The sequence below is a fragment of the Salmo salar genome, chromosome 24 (genome assembly GCF_965601325.2).
Source record: "Salmo salar chromosome 24, fSalSal1, whole genome shotgun sequence".
Taxonomy (NCBI): domain Eukaryota; kingdom Metazoa; phylum Chordata; class Actinopteri; order Salmoniformes; family Salmonidae; genus Salmo; species Salmo salar.
Genome location: NC_138314.1, coordinates 13,394,572 through 13,420,931, shown reverse-complemented (window position 1 = coordinate 13,420,931; position 26,360 = coordinate 13,394,572). Strand labels below are relative to the sequence as shown.

At 49.0% G+C, this 26,360-nt stretch overlaps 1 protein-coding gene across 19 annotated transcripts in view; it reads left to right on the top strand.

Moving 5' to 3' along the window:
• arvcfb (ARVCF delta catenin family member b) overlaps positions 1-26,360 on the top strand; it is a 253,349-nt gene that overhangs the window by 104,531 nt on the left and 122,458 nt on the right. For 17 of the 19 annotated variants that reach the window (XM_082968493.1, XM_082968490.1, XM_082968495.1 and 14 more), the window contains exons 3-5: positions 4,132-4,240; positions 13,357-13,454; positions 14,109-14,391. In XM_082968493.1, the coding sequence (XP_082824619.1) occupies positions 14,167-14,391 (225 nt within the window). In that variant the 5' untranslated portion in view covers positions 4,132-4,240; positions 13,357-13,454; positions 14,109-14,166. The remainder of the gene's footprint in view (positions 1-4,131; positions 4,241-13,356; positions 13,455-14,108; positions 14,392-26,360) is intronic. The other 2 variants (XM_082968501.1, XM_045706711.2) reach the window with 1 other exon arrangement.

Sequence of the window (26,360 nt, the reverse complement as noted above, 5' to 3'; positions counted from 1 at the left end):
TTCCTCCCTGTCTATAAATGAGGGAGGGGAAAGCTAGCTGGCGAAGGTCAGCTCTGGGATGAACGCTCAGCAGCCTCAAATTGAACCATTTCTTTCTTTCTTTTTTTTCTGATGTTGGCAGCCCCGTCAGCCGGCTGCACCTAATGATGATGGGCTGTAATTTTCAGCTGGAATACTCAATTAGCTGCTCAGGTCTGCAGGAGCTTGGATCTCACTGGCTTCACAATGGGAAGGACAGACATTTCTCTGTACAATATTTCGGCGTTTTTTTTTTTCTTTCATCAGCGCGAGGTGAATGGATTACCTGGATACATGGAAATGTGGTAGGCTTTCTCCTAACCCCTCAAGAATAACGTCCGGATCAGGGGGATCAGAATGTCATTTCTTTCCGGCCCTGATTATGCCCTTTCCTGACGCTTGACACAGAGGCACAGGGGAGACGAGAGCCGTGATGATGAGTAGGACAAATACGTAATACCCAGGGTATTACGCATGCAGCACCACGTCTGAATGGGATGACGGTTAAGCCCAGGCTTTCAATAAAGGTCGTCTCACCTGAATGAGGTTTGGGGGGGCCTCTCCATAAGACTCCACCTGTAGGCAAGTGAGAAGCCTGCTGGATTTAAGAGCACATTGTAGAGGTCATAGTTATTTGAATTCAAAGTTAATAGACTACTAGTCTTTGAGGAATATGTAATATGTGAAGGTTGTTTGTTATTGGCACACATGGACTGTATCCTTTTGGAGAGTTTGCTCGATACAGTTTCACCATACATTCCTTCAGATTGGACTGGTCCTATGCAGCGGGCTCAATCAGAGCAAACTGAAGCAGACAAAGTCCATAAAAGCCATGAGGCTTCCGTAGAATGGTATTTAAGTCTTGGTACAGTACATGGTAATAGTAGATGTGGTCTAATGTGCCAGTCAGCATGCTATTCACACTGGTATGTAGTTACTCAGCCCCTTGGACACAGTTAGGGAGAACATTTTAGGTGTGTATGGTTACATTTACTGTATTAGATAGATAGGGGCCTGCATCATTGCCTACCTGGTGACACACACACCTCTCTGCCTCTCCACTGATATCAGGGAGGAGGAGTGCTGGAGGGATGAGGAGGGTGGAGGATATTTTAACTTGGCCACTCATACCTGCCAGCTCCCCTCCCAGAAAACACTGCATTGCCTTGGTGACAGCGCAGAGAAGCGACCAGATCAATCAGCCAATCCCCAGATGGGATGTGTCCCAAATAGAGAGCACCGTGTTCCCTATATAGTGAACTACTTTTAACCAGAGCCCAATATAGTGCAGTATCTAGCCATTTGGGATGCACCACCATCTGTCAGCCAGGCCCCCAACCCATTCATTATTAATTTGAGAATTACACTGGGGCCTCCTCCAAATGGTGCGGGGCGTTGTGACAAGTTGTGATAGAATATGCAAGGTTCTGAATAATGTAGGATTGAAATACAGTAGTCAGTACAGTATCAGGAACTAACATTTGCATGATATTTCTTCAGTTAGCTGCAGTGCCGGGATAGTGATGTTAGGGGTGACACTTAGTCATGCTGGTGGTGTGTCATAGATGGACTGACTGACGTCTGGCGGGAAGGATTTTAACAGGATAGGCTGTATAGCATTGATTTATTTTTTTTGTATTTTTTTAGGGATCACAGTAACTTGATTCCCTCTTCAATCATTCTTTTGTCTGCATGACGAAACCTGGAGAGATTGGGGCACGTAAAGGGAGTTTATCACATTTAGTTTAAAAGGCGTGTTGCCTAAGTGCCACTTTGTTGCGTTATTGTGTGCATTGGGTATAATCTCCTATTTTAAAGTTCTCCATCGGGGGCTTGCCGTGACTGGAGAGGGGTGAGTGGTGTGGTAACTAATGCAGCCTGGACACAGGCTTAGCGCACTTTTTTGATGTTTGTCCCAGAAATCCAAGGTGCTCTAAGCATAAATGTCCTTGAAGAGAAAGAAGCAGAGATTCCCTGGAGAGGTAGAGATATTCTAATCCTGCACAGAACGAGGAAGTTGACCAAAAAAATAAATGCAGGATTTACCTGAGGGCCTTGCCGATCATAGTTAATGAAACATAACGTTACCTGGCTGATTGTGTACCGTGAAGCTTATTTGGCCTGGAGTCTAAAAAGCTGTTTTTAGAAATGCTGACGTTGGGTTACAAGAAATGATGCATTGGTGATGGGACCAGCTACAGTGATAAACTCCCCTACAAACAGAACCGAAGACAAACCAGCAGGTTATGGCAGTAAGGAGCAGTTGTGCAGTTTGTCTACCCATGTCACGGCTTGTCTGATTTCATCAGTACTGAAACCTTTAAAGACTCTTTGCCCAGCAGTAGCAGTGCCCTCCTGTCCTGTCAGGTTATTAGACCCACTGCTAGAGGACACTCCCTAATCTGTTAGACAGGTTCATGTCCAGTGGCTCTTCAACAGAAAGGGATAACCATTTACTGTACAAATTAGGTTGTTGGAGGGGGGGAACTAGGTTAGCACACTGACCTATTCTGTTACAGGGGAGAGTGACAGACTGAGGTGTGTGTGTACATGCCAGTGGCGGTCAGTGCCGTTTGATGGAGGACGATTTAGTTTATTCATGAGCATGGCCTTATTTCTCTTACAGCATATTGGATGACTCATTCATATTCCATTCACCCAGTTCAATGTTACAACGATAGATTTAGGCAACTACAATATAATCTCATTTTTCTCTATACCCGTCATGAGGTTGCTACAACCTAGCCAATGAATGAACGTTTACAACGTAGGTGCACACAGGTTGAGAGAGAAATTTGAGATGACAGTGACACATGGACAGACAGTGACACATTCAATACCGCCTCGCACACTCTTGCCTGCTGATAGAGGGTGTAATCATTAGTCCAACAGTTGCAAAATAGAGTTTCTATTGGACAAATTCAGGTATGTTTATCCTTGTTTTGTTCCGTTTTAATCCGAATTGTCGTAATGAATACACCCCTGATCATAACAGCCACGTTGTATTCCTTCTCGCATCTATGCGCTCTCCTCCTCCTGATCTTTTCCCTTCGTCACTTGTGGACTTCAGTGCACAACACATCAGCTGTATGTGACCAGGCGAGGGAACCTTTCCAAGCCAAACCATATAACTGCTACACACAGCCTACATCGTTGTCACCATATTAGCTGAAGTAACGTCATCGTCAACATAGCTAATAGAACTAACGCGTTAGTAAACATGCTAGAATCATGCAGTAACATTAGTGTACAGTCAGTAAGCAGTTTAGCACTGACACCGGTGGGCCCCGGTTGCATTAAATTAGTAAAACGAAAAGCTTACCTTGACTTGGAAGAGTTCCAGTGTTGTTGGATAGTCATAGCCAGCTAGCTAACATAGCATCCTTGTGTTTGAGTAGGCTAAACTAGCTAGCTGCATTTGCTAGCTAAGTAAGTGAAACGAAAGTGAAAAAAATGACCTCTTGCTTCTCAATTTTGGAAGAGATTATTTTCTTCACATCTGTTCAACTATTGTCTTTCTCTCTCTTTGACTCAACTACTCACCACACTTTATACATTGCAGTGCTAGCTAGCTGTATCTTATGGTTTCAGTACTAAATTCATTCTCTGATCCTTTGATTGGGTGGATAACATGTCAGTTCATGCTGCAAGAGCTCTGATAGGTTGGAGGACGTCCTCCGGAAGTTGTCATAATTACTGTGTAAGTCTACGGAAGGGGGTGAGAACCATGAGCCTCCTAGGTTTTGTATTGAAGTCAATGTACCCAGAGAAGGACGGAAGCTAGCTGTCCTCCAGGTACAGCGTGGTGCTACCCTACAGAGGGCTGTTGAGGCTACTGTAGACCTTCAATGCAAAATATTATGTTTAAATCAATTATTTGGTGACTTGATTTATATTTAGTATAGTTTTATCTAAAAAGGATAACTTTTTAAATGTTTTACAATTTGTATTTTTATGACAATCACTGAGGAAGATGCTCCTCCCCTTCTTCCTCTGAGGAGCCTCCACTAGTACCTGTGTGTGTGAACCTGCAGCGGTTGTATTATGTAAAGGGGTATGGTTGTTTTGGTTGATTATTTATTTCCCCGTGTCCTTGTTTTCTCTTCGCTGCAGCTGCTGTGTGAGGCAGATCTCCCAGGTGGATCGTAGCAACGCGTCAACTCTAATAGAGCTTCCCCCAGTCCACTCCCCAGCCATCTGACAGACCCAACAAACATCAAAGGTAGCTACCCCACTTCGCCACTCCTCTCTCCGTCTCTCTGCCTGCCTGCAAAAATGTTCTATTGAACACATCATTGAGTCTATTACCTGACAGAGGGGCTTTTTTGTAATCTGAGGAATACAGTGTACCTTTTTTGCTGCTGTTTTTTCTCTTTTTGATACGACTTGCCTTCATTCTGTTGTTATTTCTGATGTTTGAAGCAGGTAGTGTGGTTTTAGATGCTTTAAGTTGACAGTAATTGCAATGTGGATTTCGTGCACTTCTTTGAAAGATGTGCTCCTTTTTTTCATCCCGTTTTTTTCTTTCATCTTGGCTGTAAATACCGGCATCACATGTATTCTCTCTAATTGAGTGTAATGTAACAGATATAGAAAAGACCCTTATTTGATGCCACACTGTAACATTCTGGCTAATATGATGAACAAGCTTACTGAAAATACTGTCCAGAGAGATGATGTATACAATGTTGGTCTACGCTGATAAGAGGTAGACCTAGCTTTATCCTTTATGTTGAGAGACGAGCTTTTCTGGGAGCCCACTCTCTCTGTGAAAGCATGAGCAAAGACTTATATGTGTGTGGAAATACGAGTAAAAATACCAGTGTGTGTGTGTGACTGTGTAGGTCTCAGGGTTTCCACACAGAGAAGAGCTTCGAAGATAAAAGGTGGAAGTAAATCGATGGTAAACAATTACTTACTTTCTTAGCGCTTGAAACTTTTCAGCAATGGTTCGCCACACTCCTCGCTAAGCTTTGCTTATCCTGGCATTGCTATACCCAACAGTGGATTATCATTCACTTTACATTTCCATAGAGGACAGGCGCTTTGAATCCCAAATTGGAGGGTGGATACTGAGGATTGGGTGGCTGAATTTTTTATTTTTTTGTTGGCTCGATGAGAGACAAAAAAGAATCTGTGTGGAAGCCCTGAGACCAAGGCAGTCACACACACACATCTTTAAAGTCCAACTAGATTACCTGTTCTGTTACCAAGCTATTTAAAATGGGCTGATAGGCTATTGTTGGTACCGTTGCGTTTTTAATGCCTTTTAGAATATTAGGCATTAGAAGTGACTGTGTTCTTGGTAGCTAATGGCCTGCTGCGTTGCTAGAGCCAATACCTATTAATCGCTAATGCTAGCCTTTCTTCATTCTCACTCCGACTGCCATTTGTGCAGCGCGCAACTCATAATGAAGCACTCTTCTCTCTCCATTACCCTTGTTTTTCTCTGGAAATGTTTTCCCAGCTCAGAGTGGATGATGATGAGAGCACAAAATTAAATACTACTCTTTTTTTATTCAGTCTCAAATATTTTGTCCTTTCATACTTTCTCAGTTTTTCGTAGACGAAATGTTGAAAAACCCAACACTGAAGGCATAATGTAAAAAAAACTGTCATGTTTAACCACAATTCCATTCAAAATAGGGAGGTTTTCTTCAAGTTTGGGAATAAATCCAGCAATTTTCTGGCCATTCAACATGCTAAAAGACTCCTGAAGCCTAAACTGAATTTCTGACATTAGGATTAATCACTACTAGACTCAGTCATTCCCACATAAATGCTTTGACATTTTGGACAATCTGAAAGAAATATCACCAGTTGCATCCCAAATGGCACCCTATTTCCTACATAGTGTGCTACTTTTACCAGAACACTATGGGCCCTGGTCTAAAGTAGTGCACTATAAAGGGAAGAGGGTGCCATTTGGTATTAAGAATAAGGGCCAGGAATTCAGTGCTTGTTTACATTTCTGAATGATGCCTCTTAATGTCTCCAATTTGGCGGCTAATTGTTTGAATGTATTATCCATCAGAGAGCTCAGGTGGGCTGAGGGGCAGGCTGACCCCAACAACACACACACACACACACACACACACACACACACACACACACACACACACACACACACACACACACACACACACACACACGGATCAGGTGTTTTAGGTAGCCCTTTGTGCCATTGAGACCTCCCTTCTCAGATGGGCATCAGATGGGTTTAGACAAGGAATTCATTTAAACTGCAATTATAGGCCCTTGAAATGGGGGACTTGACAGTCAGGTTTCCAGCCTATCCCTTTTAGCTCCATCAGGATACCAGGCACTGCTGGTCTCACTCAATTACCCTCAACAACCCTCCCCCACCACTCTCTACACCCCACACACCATTTCCCCTGCACTCCTTCCCACTCAGCCCACCCCACATCTGGGTTTTGGGGGGGGGGGGGTGCCTCTATAATGCAATATAAAGCCAGGCTCTATCTCTTTGTTCCTGGTTGAGTCCTCTCAAAGTGGGTCATAATTAATTTGCACTGAACGTCTTAATGTATCATTCAAAGCTCTTTTGGAGGAGGCTATAATGCTAATGAGGCAATACTAATCCAACCTTGGTTTAAATTCTGACACTTTTTAAGGAAGTTGGGCTGAGGCTCAAAAGGCAGTAGCAGCGATTTGATTATATTTGTCCTATGTTCTCAAGGCAGAGTTGGGGTGGATGTGGGTGGCTATAGGTGTATTTGAATGGCCAAGGCTGTACACTGAACAGTGAAGGGCCTCATCAAGATGTTTACTGAAATGACTGGAGCCCTTGTATTGCCATTTGACATTCCATTCTAAAATTCCAAAAGACCTGGGCCCGGTTGCATAAAACATTTTAACTTAATTTCCCCCTTTTTTTAATTAAGTGAAAAAGTTGAGTGTGTACATGAGCTCCTTAAGTGCTTCATTCAGTATGGATATCAATGTAAACAGCATTTGTGGAGGTTAGTGTTGCTTTACTATGCCCTGGTTGCAAAAGGAAAACACCAAGGCACAATTTGTGTTGTGGGCATTGCATATACTTCCTCCATAATCCCCACGATGCGTATTAAAGTAGTGGAGTGGAGGTATACGCCATATCAGTTAATAAGGCTGATGGAACAGATCAGAATGTTTAGCATAAAATGTAGATCAACTCTTATTTCTTCACATTTTAAGCTTAGCAATGTGCACTCAGCGTTAGGCCTCCAAAACGCAATTTGCGACAAAACAGCATTCTAAAATGTGCACCACACATGCGAGGTTTCATGGACATATGGAAATATCCGTTCGAAATTTTGGAAGAGGGAAGATCTAAAGATGCGACAACTATCACGGGTTGCTAATATGACTAGGATAATGCCTTTGGCTGCTAGACAATGAAAGCTGGTTAATAAAAGAAAACCAATAGAACAGGCGAAATCGTACAGTATAAGGAAGTCTTTTATAAAATAATTGCCTTATTTCTATGGTGGGATTTTGGTTAGGCTACTTTGAAGCAAGGCAAGACATGCCTCATAATATGAAGTAAAACATCCAGGTTTCAGGAACAGGGAAAATATCGCGGTGCCTAATGATAGGCATAACTGTCTGATGGTAGATGGAAAGGCTTTACAAAAAACTTAAAATACATGTTAACTGCAAAGTAGCTTATCATGATTATTTGCATCAATCCAGTGGCCATTAATTGCTCAAACTCCATCTCATGTGTGGTAAAGAAATGCTGCTAACCAAACAACAGTGCTATATGCCAGTGCACTTGAATTAAAGGGTAACTACGCTCAAAGATGAACATTTCCTTGATTTTTCCCAGACCTCAGTGGGCTCCTGATGTGGTTTAACCATGGTTCTGGACTTAGAACATCAAATTTTGTTTTTGACAACAACAAAAACATTTACTGAGCAAAAAAATACAAAATAATCTATAACTTACATGTGAATTTCTGAGTCAGTCATTTATCAGCCTCATTTATCAGTTTTAATAGTGGGCATACTATCACCCTACTTGCACAATATAGCTTGGGTTGGCGTGACTGAAAGACCAATATGGGATTAATCATTTTAGGTACCGCCACCGTTTCTCATTTTTTACACAGGGTGCCTTTCCTTCACTGGGCACGCCATTTGGGATTTTTTGGGGCAAAATTGCAGAATACCCACTTCTCCAGGCATGGCTCACTACACCACTGGTGGGGAGGATTTCTAGCTGAGTTCTCCTGGGGAGGGGAGGGCTTTGAAGAGTGCGGCTGGCTGGCTGGCTGGCTGGCTGGCTGGCTGGCTGGCTGGCTGCATCTCCCCGTCAGGACCACCACCATGCTGGAAGTGTGGGCGTGTGATTACATTTATTACCAGGCTATTTTGAGCACAATACAGGCCCATGTTTGTGCTGTTAACACATTTATCCTTTAGGAAAAGCTCCGCACCGGCATAACTGGGACTCAGGACTCGGCCTCAGAGCAAGTGCTGCATTCTGCGTTCCCTCTGTGGTAGAACAGAATATACACTGATTTTCCCTTTGAGTGGTTACCTCATTAGAGCAGTCAAATCTATCACATCATTTGTGGAATTAAGTTAATTACGTTTTAATCTTTCAGCTTTGAATGTTATGAAAATGAGTTACACCATTTCTTCAATAATGTTATCACCACACAATGCCATGCTTGGCATCCCAGTGTGTTTTGGACTTAGTGGCGTGGATAACAGGGGTGTTGGTGATTGGTGGATGGTGTTAAGCAGGGGGAGACATTGGCGTGATCTCTTCTCCCTGTCCCTTCAGCCCCAGACCATTAGCAAACATCTGCTGTGGTAAAGTCTTAAACCAGTCCTGTGTTTTGAGGGGGGAATTCTTCAAATTCACTGCCTGGGTACTCTGGGCTATTTTCAGAGTGGCCAGGAGTTAACGGTAATGATAAGCTCTCTGGGTGTAGCTCACATGCCTTCCATATTCCACTTGTGAATCAGGAGGGGAGCAGCTAGCTAGCGCCCATGGTCCCTGCCCTGGCACCTGTCCCCCTCTCTAGCCCCAAGGGAGGGTGAAACACTGGACTTACCCTGTCCAGGAGTCTATCAACTGTGTCCAATCAACATGGCTCACGAACTATCACTTTCAGCTGTCTCAAAACGTAGATAAAATGGTGGCCGCTAGGCTAGACAAGTACTATACTATATTTACCATAGACCAGAACCACAATTTTGATGTTGAAAGCGGTGACAAACATATCCAGTAAGCCCCCCCCCCCACCACCACCCGATCTCTTTGAAAAGGAATAGTCCTGAAAAGTACAGATTAGGATTTGTGATTGTGGGCATAGCCTTTATCAGGCCTCTCAGGTTTGTCTGTGTGGAGAAAGAAAACGACAAGGAAAAAGCCCCCGTCAACACCAAACTACCACTGCACCACCACACCCCTCATCCCATCGCATCACTCCCTGACCCATCACCGGCTCAACTTCAAGTGACATGAGCTCCTCCATTCAGCTTTACTTTGAGTGGTGTCAGACCATTCTCCATTCTGGATAAATAATTGATCAGCCAGAAACAAACATCAAAGGGGATTGTTCGCTTCAAAGGGAATAGGGGTCTCTCTCTCTGACTCTCACCCTCTAGTTCCTATATGGAGAACAGGGAGTTTTTTATACATGTGCGCATATGGACTCACACACTCACACCCGCGCACACACATATTGCAATCCAACCTGCTCAGGATTCTAATCAACATATCTGCATCTCCTGCCATGCTAACTCTCTTTCTCTCGCTCTCCTTTTCTCTCGCTCTCCTTTTCTCACGCTCGCTCGCTCTCCTTTTCTCACGCTCGCTCGCTCTCCTTTTCTCACGCTCGCTCGCTCTCCTTTTCTCTCGCTCGCTCGCTCTCCTTTTCTCACGCTCGCTCGCTCGCTCGCTCTCCTTTTCTCACGCTCGCTCGCTCGCTCGCTCTCCTTTTCTCACGCTCTCCTTTTCTCACGCTCGCTCGCTCGCTCTCCTTTTCGCTCGCTCGCTCTCCTTTTCTCACGCTCGCTCGCTCGCTCGCTCTCCTTTTCTCACGCTCGCTCTCCTTTTCTCACGCTCGCTCTCCTTTTCTCACGCTCGCTCGCTCTCCTTTTCTCACGCTCGCTCGCTCTCCTTTTCTCACGCTCGCTCGCTCACTCGCTCGCTCTCCTTTTCGCACGCTCGCTCGCTCTCCTTTTCTCACGCTCGCTCGCTCGCTCTCCTTTTCTCACGCTCGCTCGCTTGCTCGCTCTCCTTTTCTCACGCTCGCTCGCTCTCCTTTTCTCACGTTCGCTCGCTCGCTCTCCTTTTCTCACGCTCGCTCGCTCTCCTTTTCTCACGCTCGCTCGTTCTCCTTTTCTCACGCTCGCTCGCTCTCCTTTTCTCACGCTCGCTTGCTCGCTCTCCTTTTCTCACGCTCGCTCGTAATCCTTTTCTCACGCTCGCTCGCTCTCCTTTTCTCACGCTCGCTCGCTCTCCTTTTCTCACGCTCGCTCGCTCTCCTTTTCTCACGCTCGCTCGCTCTCCTTTTCTCACGCTCGCTCGCTCTCCTTTTCTCACGCTCGCTCGCTCTCCTTTTCTCACGCTCGCTCGCTCTCCTTTTCTCTCGCTCGCTCGCTCTCCTTTTCTCTCGCTCGCTCGCTCTCCTTTTCTCTCGCTCGCTCGCTCTCCTTTTCTCTCGCTCGCTCGCTCTCCTTTTCTCTCGCTCGCTCGCTCTCCTTTTCTCACGTTCGCTCGCTCGCTCTCCTTTTCTCACGCTCGCTCTCCTTTTCTCACGCTCGCTCTCCTTTTCTCACGCTCGCTCTCCTTTTCTCACGCTCGCTCGCTCGTTCTCCTTTTCTCACGCTCGCTCGCTCGCTCTCCTTTTCTCACGCTCGCTCGCTCGCTCTCCTTTTCTCACGCTCGCTCGCTCGCTCTCCTTTTCTCTCGCTCGCTCGCTCTCCTTTTCTCTCGCTCGCTCGCTCTCCTTTTCTCTCGCTCTCCTTTTCTCTCGCTCGCTCTCCTTTTCTCTCGCTCGCTCGCTCCCTTTTCTCTCGCTCGCTCTCCTTTTCTCTCGCTCGCTCTCCTTTTCTCTCGCTCGCTCTCCTTTTCTCTCGCTCGCTCTCCTTTTCTCACGCTCGCTCTCCTTTTCTCACGCTCGCTCGCTCGCTCTCCTTTTCTCTCGCTCGCTCGCTCTCCTTTTCTCTCGCTCGCTCGCTCTCCTTTTCTCTCGCTCGCTCGCTCTCCTTTTCGCTCGCTCGCTCTCCTTTTCTCTCGCTCGCTCGCTCGCTCTCCTTTTCTCTCGCTCGCTCGCTCGCTCTCCTTTTCTCTCGCTCGCTCGCTCTCCTTTTCTCTCGCTCGCTCGCTCTCCTTTTCTCTCGCTCGCTCGCTCTCCTTTTCTCTCGCTCGCTCGCTCTCCTTTTCTCTCGCTCGCTCTCCTTTTCTCTCGCTCGCTCTCCTTTTCTCACGCTCGCTCTCCTTTTCTCACGCTCGCTCGCTCGCTCTCCTTTTCTCACGCTCGCTCGCTCGCTCTCCTTTTCTCACGCTCGCTCGCTCGCTCTCCTTTTCTCACGCTCGCTCGCTCGCTCTCCTTTTCTCACGCTCGCTCGCTCGCTCTCCTTTTCTCTCGCTCGCTCGCTCTCCTTTTCGCTCGCTCGCTCTCCTTTTCTCTCGCTCGCTCGCTCTCCTTTTCTCTCGCTCGCTCGCTCTCCTTTTCTCTCGCTCGCTCGCTCTCCTTTTCTCTCGCTCGCTCGCTCTCCTTTTCTCTCGCTCGCTCTCCTTTTCGCTCGCTCGCTCTCCTTTTCGCTCGCTCGCTCTCCTTTTCGCTCGCTCTCCTTTTCTCACGCTCGTCTCGCTCGCTCTGCTTTTCTCACGCTCGCTCGTCTCGCTCGCTCTGCTTTTCTCACGCTCGCCTCGCTCGCTCGCTCTGCTTTTCTCACGCTCGCTCGCTCACTCTGCTTTTCGCTCGCTCGCTCGCTCTGCTTTTCTCACGCTCGCTCGCTCGCTCTCCTTTTCGCTCGCTCGCTCTCCTTTTCGATCGCTCGATCTCCTTTTCGATCGCTCGCTCTCCTTTTCGATCGCTCGCTCTCCTTTTCGATCGCTCGCTCTCCTTTTCGATCGCTCGCTCTCCTTTTCGATCGCTCGCTCTCCTTTTCGCTCGCTCGCTCTCCTTTTCGCTCGCTCGCTCCCCTTTTCGCTCGCTCGCTCGCTCCCTCTCCGCTCGCTCGCTCGCTCCCTCTCCTTCGCTCTCCTTTTCTCACGCTCCCTCTCCTTCGCTCTCCTTTTCTCACGCTCGCTCTCCTTTTCTCTCGCTCGCTCTCCTTTTCTCTCGCTCGCTCTCCTTTTCTCTCGCTCGCTCGCTCTCCTTTTCTCTCGCTCGCTCGCTCTCCTTTTCTCACGCTCGCTCGCTCTCCTTTTCTCACGCTCGCTCGCTCTCCTTTTCTCACGCTCGCTCGCTCTCCTTTTCTCTCGCTCGCTCGCTCTGCTTTTCTCTCGCTCGCTCGCTCTCCTTTTCTCTCGCTCGCTCGCTCTGCTTTTCTCTCGCTCGCTCGCTCTGCTTTTCTCACGCTCGCTCGCTCTGCTTTTCTCACGCTCGCTCTGCTTTTCTCTCGCTCGCTCGCTCGCTCTGCTTTTCTCTCGCTCGCTCGCTCTCTTTTTCTCACGCTCGCTGTCCTTTTCTCACGCTCGTCTCGCTCGCTCTGCTTTTCTCACGCTCGTCTCGCTCGCTCTGCTTTTCTCACGCTCGTCTCGCTCGCTCTGCTTTTCTCACGCTCGTCTCGCTCGCTCTGCTTTTCTCACGCTCGTCTCGCTCGCTCTGCTTTTCTCACGCTCGTCTCGCTCGCTCTGCTTTTCTCACGCTCGTCTCGCTCGCTCTGCTTTTCTCACGCTCGCTCGCTCTGCTTTTCTCACGCTCGCTCGCTCTGCTTTTCTCACGCTCGCTCGCTCTGCTTTTCTCACGCTCGCTCTGCTTTTCTCACGCCCGTCTCGCTCGCTTTGCTTTTCTCACGCTCGTCTCGCTCGCTCTGCTTTTCTCACGCTCGTCTCGCTCTCTCTGCTTTTCTCACGCTCGTCTCGCACGCTCTCTACCTCCCAACTCTCTCTACCTCTCCAGCTCTCTCGCTCGCTCGCTCGCTCTCTCTCTCTCTCTGTTGTAGTTAGTTCAAAGATGAGTTGATAGATGTCCTTGTGTGGTTTCAGATGGAATACAGCATGTGTTATGAGTTTGTTATTGCTCAGTGATGCATCTCTTTCCCCACTTGACTTTCTGGACCTTGAAAACAATGCTGTCATATCTGTTTCAACCCGTCTGATCTAAAATCTCATTCTCTTCCCCTTTCTTTTCCCTTTTTTCCCAGCTTTTCTTCCTTCTAACCATCAGGCTCTTCCACTCCGTTTACTGTCTCTGCAGAGGGGGATGACTGTTATCTAACTGCTCTGTCTACCAATCTACTAGGTGTGTATTCATAACACCCTGTGCATGTGTGAGTTTGTGTGCACAGTTGTGTGTATGACACTTGATGTACTGTATCCTTACTCTCATTTGTTACGTGATCAACTCCCTTGATATCGTTCCACCATCCATTATTGATACCAGTGTTTGACAGTGACATAGGCTATACATCATTTTGTGTCTGTTTACGGAAGCTGGTGACGGGAACAGTATCATATAGGCATGGTTGGCAAGTCAAGTTGTGGAGCATGCACGTCTTGGGTGTATGCCTGTGGAAATGTACTGTGGGTCTCTTCCACATGCATCAATGCTGGGCATGTGCATGTACTGGAAATGAGCAGTTGCATTGATAGCGCTACCAGGTGAAGTAAGACACAGACATTTGTGGAGGAAAATCACCTCATCCTGAACCACCGCCAATTGTCTATTTGAAGATTGTTTGCAATTGTGTGCAATGCTCATCCATGTTTTGACATGTATGTGGGACTGTGTATTTGGCGCACTCTGTAAGTGTTTTTAAAAGAAAATGTTATTCTTCTGTCTTCATAGGCACCTTCGTGTTTAGTAGAATACAGCCATCAAGCAACCATGTCAGACAGGTTGAGTGTCGGTAATGACCCGGTGACCCCCTCCTTCTCTCTGATCTACCTATTAAAGCTCAGCTCAGTCCAACCTAGCCCTGCTCCCCTGACTCAACATCCGGCCACCCTCAGCCATGGAGGACTATGAGGTGTGCTCGGCCGCCAGTATCCTGGCTTCGGTGAAAGAGCAGGAGGCGCGTTTCGAGCGTCTGACCCGGGCGCTGGAGGAGGAGCGACGCAACGTCTCCCTGCAGCTGGAGCGTTCCAACATAACAGCCGACAGGCTGGGAGGGACTGGGCCTAATGCTAACCTGCCACCCAACAGCCAACCCCTGGCCTGGCAGCAGGTGGTGATGCAGGTAAATCATGCCAGCACGCCCCGCCTGCCCGTCCCCCTAACTCCCTGCTTACTCCGACTATCCAATCCCCCTCCATTTGAGCTGCTCTGGCCGCTCTCATTCCATCGCTCTACACCATCATATGTATTTGGCTCATTGCACTCGAGGCGACGTGTGGTGACGCCATCTCTTTCTCCTGGGCGGCTGGCAGCTGATCCAAGCCCTTATGTTATTCCTGATCTGTTGTGCTGCCTGGATGGTGACGTAATCATTACAATGTGATGTGGTGATCCCATCGCCTTCTACCCAGTGCTCTTTTGATATTGTTTTGTGGTCTTGCTGTTGATTGGATTGTGTCTGTTCATCCGGTTCTGTCTGTGGCTGAAGGAAGTTTAGGTCTTGGTCGGGCCTTGGCTGGGCCTGGGAGTGGAGTACGGACCTCTCTGGCTGGGGGTGTGTTAAAGGAGATGTGAAGTGAGGCAGACATGATCCGCTGAAATGTCATCGAAATGCCCGTTTGATTTATAGTACAGAGCAAACTCCCGCATGAACAGACCAAGGGAGGGAAATGTTACTGCCGCAATTTCCTCTGTCATTAAATCGTAAGGTCAAGTGTTAGATCTTATACAGAAAGAACACTATTGCTCACGGTGTTGGTTTTAAAACCAAATGATTGGGAACAGGTATGTGTGTGTACTAAGCCTTGCGGATGGGCATTTCCATGCATGCACTGCTTTTAGAATTTTCCTCCCAAAATGTATTTCTTCTTCACAGATTGTGCCAACGTTAATTTCTCTGGCTCGTTGCCATTTTAGATGACATAAGAGATGATTAAGTCTCAAGCGTGGCAGCCCAGCCCATCACTCACGGCTGGCTAACTGCTATGGCCCGTCACCTGTCTCTCTGCATCGTGGGGTCAATTGTGTGGAACGGCCCGCCACACACAGGCCCGCTCAACGTTTTACACACCCCACTGCTCTTTAAACGTAGCTCATTCACAATGAACCAGTCTGGACCGCTCGCTCCAAACCGCTCGTAAACACTGCAGCAAATTGGCTGGGCCGCAATTAATTGTTTTGTAAATTAAAAAATATATATTTTGTTGTACTGTTTCGGTGAATAACCATGATTTATTCATCCCCGTGTAATTACCTGATGGAGTGTGGAGTGGATGGCAGGGACGGGGATGTTGATCATCATTGTGGTTCGCCTGCTCCGCCGTCTGCCCCAAGGGCTGCAGAAGGCACCTGCATGGTTGGCTTAGCAGCAAAGCTGGCTCATCATGAGGCTCTCTATCCTACCTATCTATCTACCTATCTATCTATCTATCTATCTATCTATCTATCTATCTATCTGGACCATGGACGGAGCCTACGTTACACCATGAGGTTGTACAGTGCGTTCGTTAAGTATTCAGACCCTTTGACTTTTTCCACATTTTGATTATTCTAGAATTGATTAAAATGTAATTTTTTTTCCTCCTCAGTCTACACACAGTACCCTATAATGACAAAGTAAAAACAGGTTTTTAGAAATGTTTGTGTATTTATTACAAATAAACTGAAATATCACATTAACATAAGTATTCAGACCCTTTACTCAGTACTTTGTTGAAGTACCTTTGGCAGAGATTACAGCCTCGCGTCTTCTTGGGTATGACGCTACAAGCTTGGCACATCTGTATTTGGGGAGTTTCTCCCATTCTTCTCTGCAGATCCTTTCAAGCTCTGTCAGGTTGGATGGGGTGTGTTGTTGCACAGCTGTTTTCAGGTCGCTCCAGAGATGTTTGAGCGGGTTCAATTCCGGTCTCTGGCTGGGCCACTCAAGGACATTGAGACTTGTCCCAAAACAACTCTTGCATTGTCTTGGCTGTGTGCTTAGGGTTGTTGTCCTGCTGGAATGTGAACCTTCGCCCTAGTCCGAGGTCCTGAGCGTTCTGGAGTAGATTTTCATCAAGGATCTCTCTGTGCTTTGCGCTGTAAATCTTTCCCTCTCCTGACTTGTCTCCCAGTCCCTGCCGCTGAAAAACATCCCCACTGCCACCACCATGCTTCATCGTAGGGATGGTGTCAGGTTTCCTCCAGACGTGACGCTTGGCATTCAGGCCAATGAGTTCAATCTTGGTTTCATCAGACCAGAGAATCTTGGTTCTCATGGTCAGAGTCCTTTAGGTGCCTTTTGGCAAACTCCAAGCGGACTGTCATCTGCCTTTTACTGAGGAGTGGCTTCTGTCTGGCCAATCTACCATAACGGCCTGATTGGTGGAGTGCTGCAGAGATGGTTGTACTTCTGGAAGGCTCTGCCATCTCCACAGAATAACTGTGGAGCGACCATTGGGCGCTTGGTCACCTCCTGAGCAAGGCCCTTCTCTGATTGCTCAGTTTTGCCGGGTGGCCAGCTCTAGTAAGAGTCTTAGTGGTTCCAAACTACTATTTAAGAATGATGGAGGCCACTGTGTTCTTGGGGACCTTCAATACTGCAGAATTATTTTTGTACCCTTCCACAGATCTGTGCCTCGGAGCTCTACGGATAATTCCTTCGACATCATGGCTTGGTTTTTGCTCTGACATGCACTGTCAACTGTGGGACCTTATATAGACAAGGGGGTACCTTTTTTCAAATCATGTCCAATCAATTGAATTTACCACAGGTGGACTCCAATCAAGTTGTAGAAACATCTCAAGGATGATCAATTTCAAGTCTCATAGCAAAGGGTCTGAATACTTACGTAAATAAGGTATTTCTGTTTTTTATTTTGAATATATTTGCAAACATTTCTAAAAACCTGTTTTCGCTTTGCCATTTTGGGGATATTGTGTGTAGACTGAAAATAATGTAATCCATTTTAGAATAAGGCTGTAATGTAACAAAATGTGAATAAAGTCAAGGGGTCTGAATACTTTCCGAATGCGCTGTATATATGAGGATGGAGGAATGTACCCGGCTCTCTGTTGGACGAAGTAAGGCATCCGACTCTCCTTACCTTTCTGCTCACACACACACACACACACACACACACACACACACACCCTCTTTCCTCCCTGCATGATGGATTAAATGGTCCAGGGGTCAGCGGCCTTTTGCTCGGGGGCTCCCAGTCGTCAGCGTAGGGGTAGCGATCGATGGGCCCATCTGTTATTTAAAGTTGGGGTCAGAGAGGAGAAGCAGTCGGTCTGATTAATGGAACAGCGAGTAGGTTCTTAATAAAATTGATTTAGACGGAGCTCTATAGCTAGCAGCTGACACTGTTTTCTGTCCTGCCTTGTTGTTCTCTAGTTCTGCTGTTTTGGATGCAAGCCTTTGACAAGGTGGTTCCAAAACATTCCAAAATTCATGACCAAAATGGTTTATACCCCTCAAACGCAACTCTTGTTCTCAAAGCCAGTTCCACTGCAGTTTTTTCATTTGTTCCCCTCTAATCAGGGTCTGATTTAGACCTGGGACACCAGGTGGGTGCAATTGATTATCCGGTAAAACAGAAAAGTAGCAGGCCTCTGGACCTCTTAGGGTAAGAGCTGAAGCTTGTGCGAACACAATGTCAGCAGTGGGTTATTGGAATCCCCAGAGTAGACGGAGGTTTGTAAAGACAGTCTGATCATTAGGTGAGAGGGGGAGGAGATCCACCCTGATCCTGCTGTTCACAGGTGTGTTTGAGCGTCCTGACTGGGGTGTGTGTTTGAGCGTCCTGACTGGGGCGTGTGTTTGAGCGTCCTGACTGTGGCGTGTGTTTGAGCGTCCTGACTGGGGTGTGTGTTTGAGCGTCCTGACTGGGGCGTGTGTTTGAGCGTCCTGACTGTGGCGTGTGTTTGAGCGTCCTGACTGGGGCGTGTGTTTGAGCGTCCTGACTGGGGTGTGTGTTTGAGCGTCCTGACTGTGGCGTGTGTTTGAGCGTCCTGACTGGGGTGTGTGTTTGAGCGTCCTGACTGGGGTGTGTGTTTGAGCGTCCTGACTGGGGCGTGTGTTTGAGCGTCCTGACTGTGGCGTGTGTTTGAGCGTCCTGACTGGGGTGTGTGTTTGAGCGTCCTGACTGTGGTGTGTGTTTGAGCGTCCTGACTGTGGCGTGTGTTTGAGCGTCCTGACTGTGGCGTGTGTTTGAGCGTCCTGACTGTGGCGTGTGTTTGAGCGTCCTGACTGGGGTGTGTGTTTGAGCGTCCTGACTGTGGCGTGTGTTTGAGCGTCCTGACTGGGGTGTGTTTGAGCGTCCTGACTGTGGCGTGTGTTTGAGCGTCCTGACTGGGGTGTGTGTTTGAGCGTCCTGACTGTGGTGTGTGTTTGAGCGTCCTGACTGTGGCGTGTGTTTGAGCGTCCTGACTGTGGCGTGTGTTTGAGCGTCCTGACTGTGGCGTGTGTTTGAGCGTCCTGACTGGGGTGTGTGTTTGAGCGTCCTGACTGTGGCGTGTGTTTGAGCGTCCTGACTGGGGTGTGTGTTTGAGCGTCCTGACTGTGGCGTGTGTTTGAGCGTCCTGACTGGGGTGTGTGTTTGAGCGTCCTGACTGTGGCGTGTGTTTGAGCGTCCTGACTGGGGTGTGTGTTTGAGCGTCCTGACTGTGGCGTGTGTTTGAGCGTCCTGACTGTGGCGTGTGTTTGAGCGTCCTGACTGTGGCGTGTGTTTGAGCGTCCTGACTGTGGCGTGTGTTTGAGCGTCCTGACTGGGGTGTGTGTTTGAGCGTCCTGACTGGGGTGTGCGTTTGAGCGTCCTGACTGGGGTGTGTGTTTGAGCGTCCTGACTGTGGCGTGTGTTTGAGCGTCCTGACTGTGGTGTGTTTGAGCGTCCTGACTGTGGTGTGTTTGAGCGTCCTGACTGTGGTGTGTTTGAGCGTCCTGACTGTGGCGTGTGTTTGAGCGTCCTGACTGTGGCGTGTGTTTGAGCGTCCTGACTGTGGCGTGTGTTTGAGCGTCCTGACTGTGGCGTGTGTTTGAGCGTCCTGACTGGGGCGTGTGTTTGAGCGTCCTGACTGTGGCGTGTGTTTGAGCGTCCTGACTGTGGCGTGTGTTTGAGCGTCCTGACTGGGGTGTGTGTTTGAGCGTCCTGACTGGGGTGTGTGTTTGAGCGTCCTGACTGGGGTGTGTGTTTGAGCGTCCTGACTGTGGCGTGTGTTTGAGCGTCCTGACTGTGGTGTGTTTGAGCGTCCTGACTGTGGTGTGTTTGAGCGTCCTGACTGTGGTGTGTTTGAGCGTCCTGACTGTGGCGTGTGTTTGAGCGTCCTGACTGGGGTGTGTGTTTGAGCGTCCTGACTGGGGTGTGTGTTTGAGCGTCCTGACTGGGGTGTGTGTTTGAGCGTCCTGACTGTGGCGTGTGTTTGAGCGTCCTGACTGTGGTGTGTTTGAGCGTCCTGACTGTGGTGTGTTTGAGCGTCCTGACTGTGGTGTGTTTGAGCGTCCTGACTGTGGCGTGTGTTTGAGCGTCCTGACTGTGGCGTGTGTTTGAGCGTCCTGACTGTGGCGTGTGTTTGAGCGTCCTGACTGTGGCGTGTGTTTGAGCGTCCTGACTGGGGCGTGTGTTTGAGCGTCCTGACTGGGGCGTGTGTTTGAGCGTCCTGACTGGGGCGTGTGTTTGAGCGTCCTGACTGGGGCGTGTGTTTGAGCGTCCTGACTGGGGTGTGTGTTTGAGCGTCCTGACTGTGGCGTGTGTTTGAGCGTCCTGACTGGGGTGTGTTTGAGCGTCCTGACTGGGGTGTGTGTTTGAGCGTCCTGACTGTGGCGTGTGTTTGAGCGTACTGACTGGGGTGTGTTTGAGCGTCTTGACTGGGGTGTGTGTTTGAGCGTCCTGACTGGGGTGTGTGTTTGAGCGTCCTGACTGTGGCGTGTGTTTGAGCGTCCTGACTGGGGTGTGTTTGAGCGTCCTGACTGTGGCGTGTGTTTGAGCGTCCTGACTGGGGTGTGTGTTTGAGCGTCCTGACTGTGGTGTGTGTTTGAGCGTCCTGACTGTGGCGTGTGTTTGAGCGTCCTGACTGTGGCGTGTGTTTGAGCGTCCTGACTGTGGCGTGTGTTTGAGCGTCCTGACTGGGGTGTGTGTTTGAGCGTCCTGACTGTGGCGTGTGTTTGAGCGTCCTGACTGGGGTGTGTGTTTGAGCGTCCTGACTGTGGCGTGTGTTTGAGCGTCCTGACTGGGGTGTGTGTTTGAGCGTCCTGACTGTGGCGTGTGTTTGAGCGTCCTGACTGGGGTGTGTGTTTGAGCGTCCTGACTGTGGCGTGTGTTTGAGCGTCCTGACTGTGGCGTGTGTTTGAGCGTCCTGACTGTGGCGTGTGTTTGAGCGTCCTGACTGTGGCGTGTGTTTGAGCGTCCTGACTGGGGTGTGTGTTTGAGCGTCCTGACTGGGGTGTGCGTTTGAGCGTCCTGACTGGGGTGTGTGTTTGAGCGTCCTGACTGTGGCGTGTGTTTGAGCGTCCTGACTGTGGTGTGTTTGAGCGTCCTGACTGTGGTGTGTTTGAGCGTCCTGACTGTGGTGTGTTTGAGCGTCCTGACTGTGGCGTGTGTTTGAGCGTCCTGACTGTGGCGTGTGTTTGAGCGTCCTGACTGTGGCGTGTGTTTGAGCGTCCTGACTGTGGCGTGTGTTTGAGCGTCCTGACTGGGGCGTGTGTTTGAGCGTCCTGACTGTGGCGTGTGTTTGAGCGTCCTGACTGTGGCGTGTGTTTGAGCGTCCTGACTGGGGTGTGTGTTTGAGCGTCCTGACTGGGGTGTGTGTTTGAGCGTCCTGACTGGGGTGTGTGTTTGAGCGTCCTGACTGTGGCGTGTGTTTGAGCGTCCTGACTGTGGTGTGTTTGAGCGTCCTGACTGTGGTGTGTTTGAGCGTCCTGACTGTGGTGTGTTTGAGCGTCCTGACTGTGGCGTGTGTTTGAGCGTCCTGACTGGGGTGTGTGTTTGAGCGTCCTGACTGGGGTGTGTGTTTGAGCGTCCTGACTGGGGTGTGTGTTTGAGCGTCCTGACTGTGGCGTGTGTTTGAGCGTCCTGACTGTGGTGTGTTTGAGCGTCCTGACTGTGGTGTGTTTGAGCGTCCTGACTGTGGTGTGTTTGAGCGTCCTGACTGTGGCGTGTGTTTGAGCGTCCTGACTGTGGCGTGTGTTTGAGCGTCCTGACTGTGGCGTGTGTTTGAGCGTCCTGACTGTGGCGTGTGTTTGAGCGTCCTGACTGGGGCGTGTGTTTGAGCGTCCTGACTGGGGCGTGTGTTTGAGCGTCCTGACTGGGGCGTGTGTTTGAGCGTCCTGACTGGGGCGTGTGTTTGAGCGTCCTGACTGGGGTGTGTGTTTGAGCGTCCTGACTGTGGCGTGTGTTTGAGCGTCCTGACTGGGGTGTGTTTGAGCGTCCTGACTGGGGTGTGTGTTTGAGCGTCCTGACTGTGGCGTGTGTTTGAGCGTACTGACTGGGGTGTGTTTGAGCGTCTTGACTGGGGTGTGTGTTTGAGCGTCCTGACTGGGGTGTGTGTTTGAGCGTCCTGACTGGGGTGTGTGTTTGAGCGTCCTGACTGGGGTGTGTTTGAGCGTCCTGACTGTGGCGTGTGTTTGAGCGTCCTGACTGTGGCGTGTGTTTGAGCGTCCTGACTGTGGCGTGTGTTTGAGCGTCCTGACTGTGGCGTGTGTTTGAGCGTCCTGACTGTGGCGTGTGTTTGAGCGTCCTGACTGTGGTGTGTTTGAGCGTCCTGACTGTGGCGTGTGTTTGAGCGTCCTGACTGTGGCGTGTGTTTGAGCGTCCTGACTGGGGTGTGTGTTTGAGCGTCCTGACTGTGGCGTGTGTTTGAGCGTCCTGACTGGGGTGTGTTTGAGCGTCCTGACTGGGGTGTGTTTGAGCGTCCTGACTGGGGTGTGTTTGAGCGTCCTGACTGGGGTGTGTTTGAGCGTCCTGACTGGGGTGTGTTTGAGCGTCCTGACTGGGGTGTGTTTGAGCGTCCTGACTGGGGCGTGTGTTTGAGCGTCCTGACTGTGGCGTGTGTTTGAGCGTCCTGACTGTGGCGTGTGTTTGAGCGTCCTGACTGTGGTGTGTTTGAGCGTCCTGACTGTGGTGTGTTTGAGCGTCCTGACTGGGGTGTGTTTGAGCGTCCTGACTGTGGTGTGTTTGAGCGTCCTGACTGTGGCGTGTGTTTGAGCGTCCTGACTGTGGCGTGTGTTTGAGCGTCCTGACTGTGGCGTGTGTTTGAGCGTCCTGACTGGGGTGTGTTTGAGCGTCCTGACTGGGGTGTGTTTGAGCGTCCTGACTGGGGTGTGTTTGAGCGTCCTGACTGGGGTGTGTTTGAGCGTCCTGACTGTGGCGTGTGTTTGAGCGTCCTGACTGGGGCGTGTGTTTGAGCGTCCTGACTGTGGCGTGTGTTTGAGCGTCCTGACTGTGGCGTGTGTTTGAGCGTCCTGACTGTGGCGTGTGTTTGAGCGTCCTGACTGGGGTGTGTTTGAGCGTCCTGACTGGGGTGTGTGTTTGAGCGTCCTGACTGGGGCGTGTGTTTGAGCGTCCTGACTGGGGCGTGTGTTTGAGCGTCCTGACTGGGGCGTGTGTTTGAGCGTCCTGACTGGGGTGTGTGTTTGAGCGTCCTGACTGGGGTGTGTGTTTGAGCGTCCTGACTGGGGCGTGTGTTTGAGCGTCCTGACTGGGGCGTGTGTTTGAGCGTCCTGACTGGGGCGTGTGTTTGAGCGTCCTGACTGGGGTGTGTGTTTGAGCGTCCTGACTGGGGTGTGTGTTTGAGCGTCCTGACTGTGGCGTGTGTTTGAGCGTCCTGACTGGGGTGTGTTTGAGCGTCCTGACTGGCGTGTGTTTGAGCGTCCTGACTGGGGTGTGTTTGAGCGTCCTGACTGGGGTGTGTTTGAGCGTCCTGACTGTGGCGTGTGTTTGAGCGTCCTGACTGTGGCGTGTGTTTGAGCGTCCTGACTGTGGCGTGTGTTTGAGCGTCCTGACTGGGGTGTGTGTTTGAGCGTCCTGACTGGGGCGTGTGTTTGAGCGTCCTGACTGGGGCGTGTGTTTGAGCGTCCTGACTGGGGCGTGTGTTTGAGCGTCCTGACTGGGGTGTGTGTTTGAGCGTCCTGACTGTGGCGTGTGTTTGAGCGTCCTGTCTGGGGCGTGTGTTTGAGCGTCCTGACTGGGGTGTGTGTTTGAGCGTCCTGACTGGGGTGTGTGTTTGAGCGTCCTGACTGTGGCGTGTGTTTGAGCGTCCTGACTGGGGTGTGTGTTTGAGCGTCCTGACTGGGGTGTGTGTTTGAGCGTCCTGACTGGGGTGTGTGTTTGAGCGTCCTGACTGTGGCGTGTGTTTGAGCGTCCTGACTGGGGTGTGTGTTTGAGCGTCCTGACTGGGGTGTGTTTGAGCGTCCTGACTGGGGTGTGTTTGAGCGTCCTGACTGTGGCGTGTTTGAGCGTCCTGACTGTGGCGTGTTTGAGCGTCCTGACTGTGGCGTGTGTTTGAGCGTCCTGACTGTGGCGTGTGTTTGAGCGTCCTGACTGTGGCGTGTGTTTGAGCGTCCTGACTGGGGTGTGTTTGAGCGTCCTGACTGGGGTGTGTTTGAGCGTCCTGACTGGGGTGTGTTTGAGCGTCCTGACTGGGGTGTGTTTGAGCGTCCTGACTGGGGTGTGTTTGAGCGTCCTGACTGTGGCGTGTGTTTGATCTACAGAGCTCCTCCGTATGATTCATGGGTCTCCTGCAGAGCGTTAGATCAGCATGGTGGTCAAAACAACACAAACATTAAATAATTCACTGCTTTTGGTTTAGCTAGCATCAACATCTCTGTTTAGCTGGCTGGCTTTAGCTGTTCACTGCTACATTAAATCAAATCCAATTGTATTGGTCACATCCACATATTTAGCAGATGTTATTGCGGGTGTAGCAAAGTGCTTGGGGTAATGGACAGACAAAACAACATGATCCAGTGTGGTGAGTTGTGATTTCATGAAGATTTAATGTTACTGTCGATGCGGATCAGGAACGTTATGGATGGAAATATTTGTTAACACCCATCAGCCGATTTTCCCAAGACATATTTCCGGAGACTTTTTGATCCTCACTCATCATGATTGAACTCTTTACTGAAGCACTATGTGCTGTGTTTTTAATGGTTTCTTCTCAAGAATATCAAGACAATGCGTATAATGGAATCATCGACTAGGAATCACTGACACGAAGCATGTCTTTCAGTCCTCTCTCACATGTTCGACCAGGGACACACTAAAACCATGTGTACTTCCCAAATGGCACCCTATTCCTTTCCTAGTACGCTACTTTTGACCAGGACCCTATAGGCCCTGGTAAAAATGTGTGCGCTATATAGGAAGTAGGGTGCCATTTTGGACGCAGTCCATGTCTGTTTCTCCTGCTTTGGTAAATAGATATTTGCCTGGAGCAGTCTAATCGAGGCGTGAAAGGTCAAGTGGTGACACATGGAGACCCTCTGAGAATGGTGCCTGTCAGACAGCACTCAGCGCCCGCCCCTTCTTTCTGTCTGGCCAAGTCTACAGAGGAGATGGCCTCATTTCACTAATACTATACTATGACCCTGAAGAAGGCACAGAGATGCTGAAAAGTTGGTGTTTTACTGGGATTTTATTTATATAGTGTGTCACTCATTTATTTTTAAGACTGATACCAACGCTAATGTCCAACACAGAGCTCATCTCTATACACACACCCCAATATCACAGAAATACTGAAGATGATGGCTAAATCCCAGATAACGTTAACATGTACATCATTTTGCTATGTAGTGTGTGATCTGGCTTAGTATTAAGACGGTATAGCTAGTGAGATGGGCTGGGGCAGGGTGCACTACTGACTACCCTGCAAATGTTGTGAAGTTTTCAAAGGCATGTGAGGTTCCTTTAGAGCAGGTGGCCAAACCTTTTACAACAATATCTATGGGCCATTTTTTTTAAATAAGTAAAACAATTTAGCTGACATGGGCTAATTGATCTGGACATTCCTAACTAGTTATAAATAACTCTCTACGGTCTGCAATGACTAACATGACAAGAGGAACTGATGATGCACTTCCCAATTTATAAATTGCTCCTTGTGCATGCTACTATTACAACTTTCAGGAGTACCGTAATTTCCGGACTATAAGCCGCAACTTTTTTCCCAGGCTTTGAACCTCGCGGCTTAAACAATGACGCGGCTAATATATGGATTTTTCCAGCTTTCAAATTTTTTTCTAAAAAAAAAAAAAGCATTCTGTGAGGTCAGTTTTTTGGCAGCATGAAGCTTTCATTAGACCAATGAAATTGCCGAACGGGTTACGGTCAAACAACTTTTTTGTTTACTGTTTAGATTAAATCGAGTGCTCTCAAACTTCCCATCATTCTGATTACGGTAGTCATTTTGTCACCCTGATTCCTGGGGGCACAACAAAGTATTTGCAGCAACTCGACATCAGTGTAAATCGTGCATTTAAGGTGGCGCTCCGTGTTCAGTGGGAGGCTTGGATGACAAGTGGAGAGAAATCCTTCACTAAAACGGGCCGCATGCGAAGATCAACTTATGGTCAAGTCTGCCAGTGGGTCCTGACAGTGTGGAGCATTGTCAAAAGTCCACTATCATCAACGGGTTTCGAAAGGCTGGACTGCTGCGTGTTGAAGAGGGCTCAGCGGGGGATTTGCCTCCGGATGAAAGTGACGAGAGCGACAATGAAAACGATCCAATATCGGATGAAGCAATTCTGAGGCTATTCAACTCCGACACCGAAGGAGATGACTTCAGTGGTTTCAGTGCACAGGAGGAGGAAGATAGTGACCAATTACTTTCTTGGTAGGCTACTGTTTACTGCTAATTTTACATTTTTTGTTACAAGCCGTGTTTCGTTAAAGCCTATTTATTTTTGTTACAAGCCGTGTTTCGTTAAAGCCTATTTATTTTTGTTACAAGCCGTGTTTCGTTAAAGCCTGTGTAAAGTTAATTTGTTTCAATGTACCGGTAGGCACCTGCGGCTTATAGACATCTGCGGCTTATTTATGTTCAAAATAATATATTTTTTTAAATTCAGTGGGTGCGGCTTATATTCAGGTGCGCTTAATAGTCCGGAATTTA